The sequence below is a fragment of the Apis dorsata genome, unplaced genomic scaffold (genome assembly GCF_000469605.1).
Source record: "Apis dorsata unplaced genomic scaffold, Apis dorsata 1.3 scaffold_140, whole genome shotgun sequence".
Lineage (NCBI taxonomy): Eukaryota > Metazoa > Arthropoda > Insecta > Hymenoptera > Apidae > Apis > Apis dorsata.
In genome coordinates, this window is record NW_006263432.1 from 7,127 (window position 1) to 8,634 (window position 1,508).

At 35.1% G+C, this 1,508-nt stretch overlaps 1 protein-coding gene across 1 annotated transcript in view; it reads left to right on the top strand.

Moving 5' to 3' along the window:
• Positions 1–508: 508 nt before the first annotated feature.
• The window catches only part of LOC102671264 (paired box protein Pax-6-like), a gene marked incomplete at its 3' end in the record, with an annotated part of 25,268 nt that continues 24,268 nt past the window's right edge, over positions 509–1,508 (top strand). Inside the window, exon 1 of the mRNA XM_031509340.1 lies at positions 509–634. Coding sequence (XP_031365200.1) covers positions 622–634 — 13 coding nt within the window. The remainder of the gene's footprint in view (positions 635–1,508) is intronic.

A 1,508-nucleotide genomic window follows, 5' to 3' on the forward strand; every position in this document is an offset into this window, starting at 1 on the left:
GAATAAATTATAGAACGATTTTAAGATTAGAAAAGGAATTTAAGAATTTTTAAAATTTAAATCTTGGAATAGTAGGATTTATACTTGTCGTTAAACGTGGAATTTTTGATAAACTGGTTCCATCGATGATAATTCGTAGGAAAATATCGAAATAGATGGGTTTCGGGGAAAGAATAGAAGATCGATTAGAATTGGGAATAGCATCGAACGACACTTGCGCGTCTCGCAGATAAAATAGATTTACACAGGTGTGGATGATACGTATATTTTTGAAAATAGCACGGGACTAATCTCAGAAGTCGTTAAATGGGAAAAGATCTTCGTGCGAATTCTTCTGCTTTTTAATCCCGCCAATAATCATAAATACTTTTTCTATCGATTAATCAACGTGTATTCAGTAGATATACATATCTTTTTATCGGTGTTAATATTTGAAGAGAATATATTTTCGTATGTTAACGGTAAAGTTGAAATTGGAAGATAGATGACGTGAAAATTCGATTGTTCCAGTGACCGGAAGTGCCTAAAGGCCCGAAGATTCTGCCTTCGCAGCAGCTGGGCGCTGCGGTCGCTCCATGGCCGGGCGCCACCGGCCTCCTAGCCTCTGTCACCGCTGACGACATGGCACACAAAGGTAAATTTCTTCCTTCCTTTTACGTAATTAAAAAAAAAGTAGACAAACTGTGTATATAAATTAGAAACGTATCTAAAACTTTAATGGTTAGAGCAGGTCGAAAACGTACAAATCTAAAATAAATATCCAAAGATACGATATGTAACGCGCTATACGAATTCGGGTTATAATTTAAGTGATCGTTAAGCCATGCCAATTTTTATTTCCTATGTTTTATCAAATAGAAACGAATATCTATTTAAACTCCATTTTTTTCATCGTATAAATTTAATTCTACGTAAATAATATTGAATGTATATACGTTATTATATAAAAACTCAAACTTCATTTTCTTTATACTACACGTAGTTTTCATTACGTAGTTTCGAGGGAAGATAGTTACTAGGCTCACGAATGAATTTATTTTTAATAATTTAATTCCACGTAACTAATATGCACGTATTCAGTGACCACTTTCGAGAGAAAAAGGTTCACGAATGATCTCAAATTTATTCTCAGAAGATCGAATATACGATTTTTTTAATAATTTAATTCCACGTAAATAATAGGCTCACGAATGATCTCAAATTTATTCTCAGAAGATCGAATATATAATTTTTTTAATAATTTAATTCCACTTAAATAAATAAATAATACGTACGTATTCAATGACCACTTTCGAGAGAAAAAGGCTCACGGATCTCAAATTTATTCCTCCAAGATTCGAAAAGCCCGCCCTTTTTCAAATTTCCCGCCACGCGCAACAACCTCGCGTAATTTAGCGAGAACTCGCGAAACACGGGAGCGATCGAATTAATATCGTGCTTTCTGCATTGGAGAGGGAGGGAGGGGGGGTGGAATGGGCGAGGAAGCAGGAAATAGCCGTGAAGCCGAA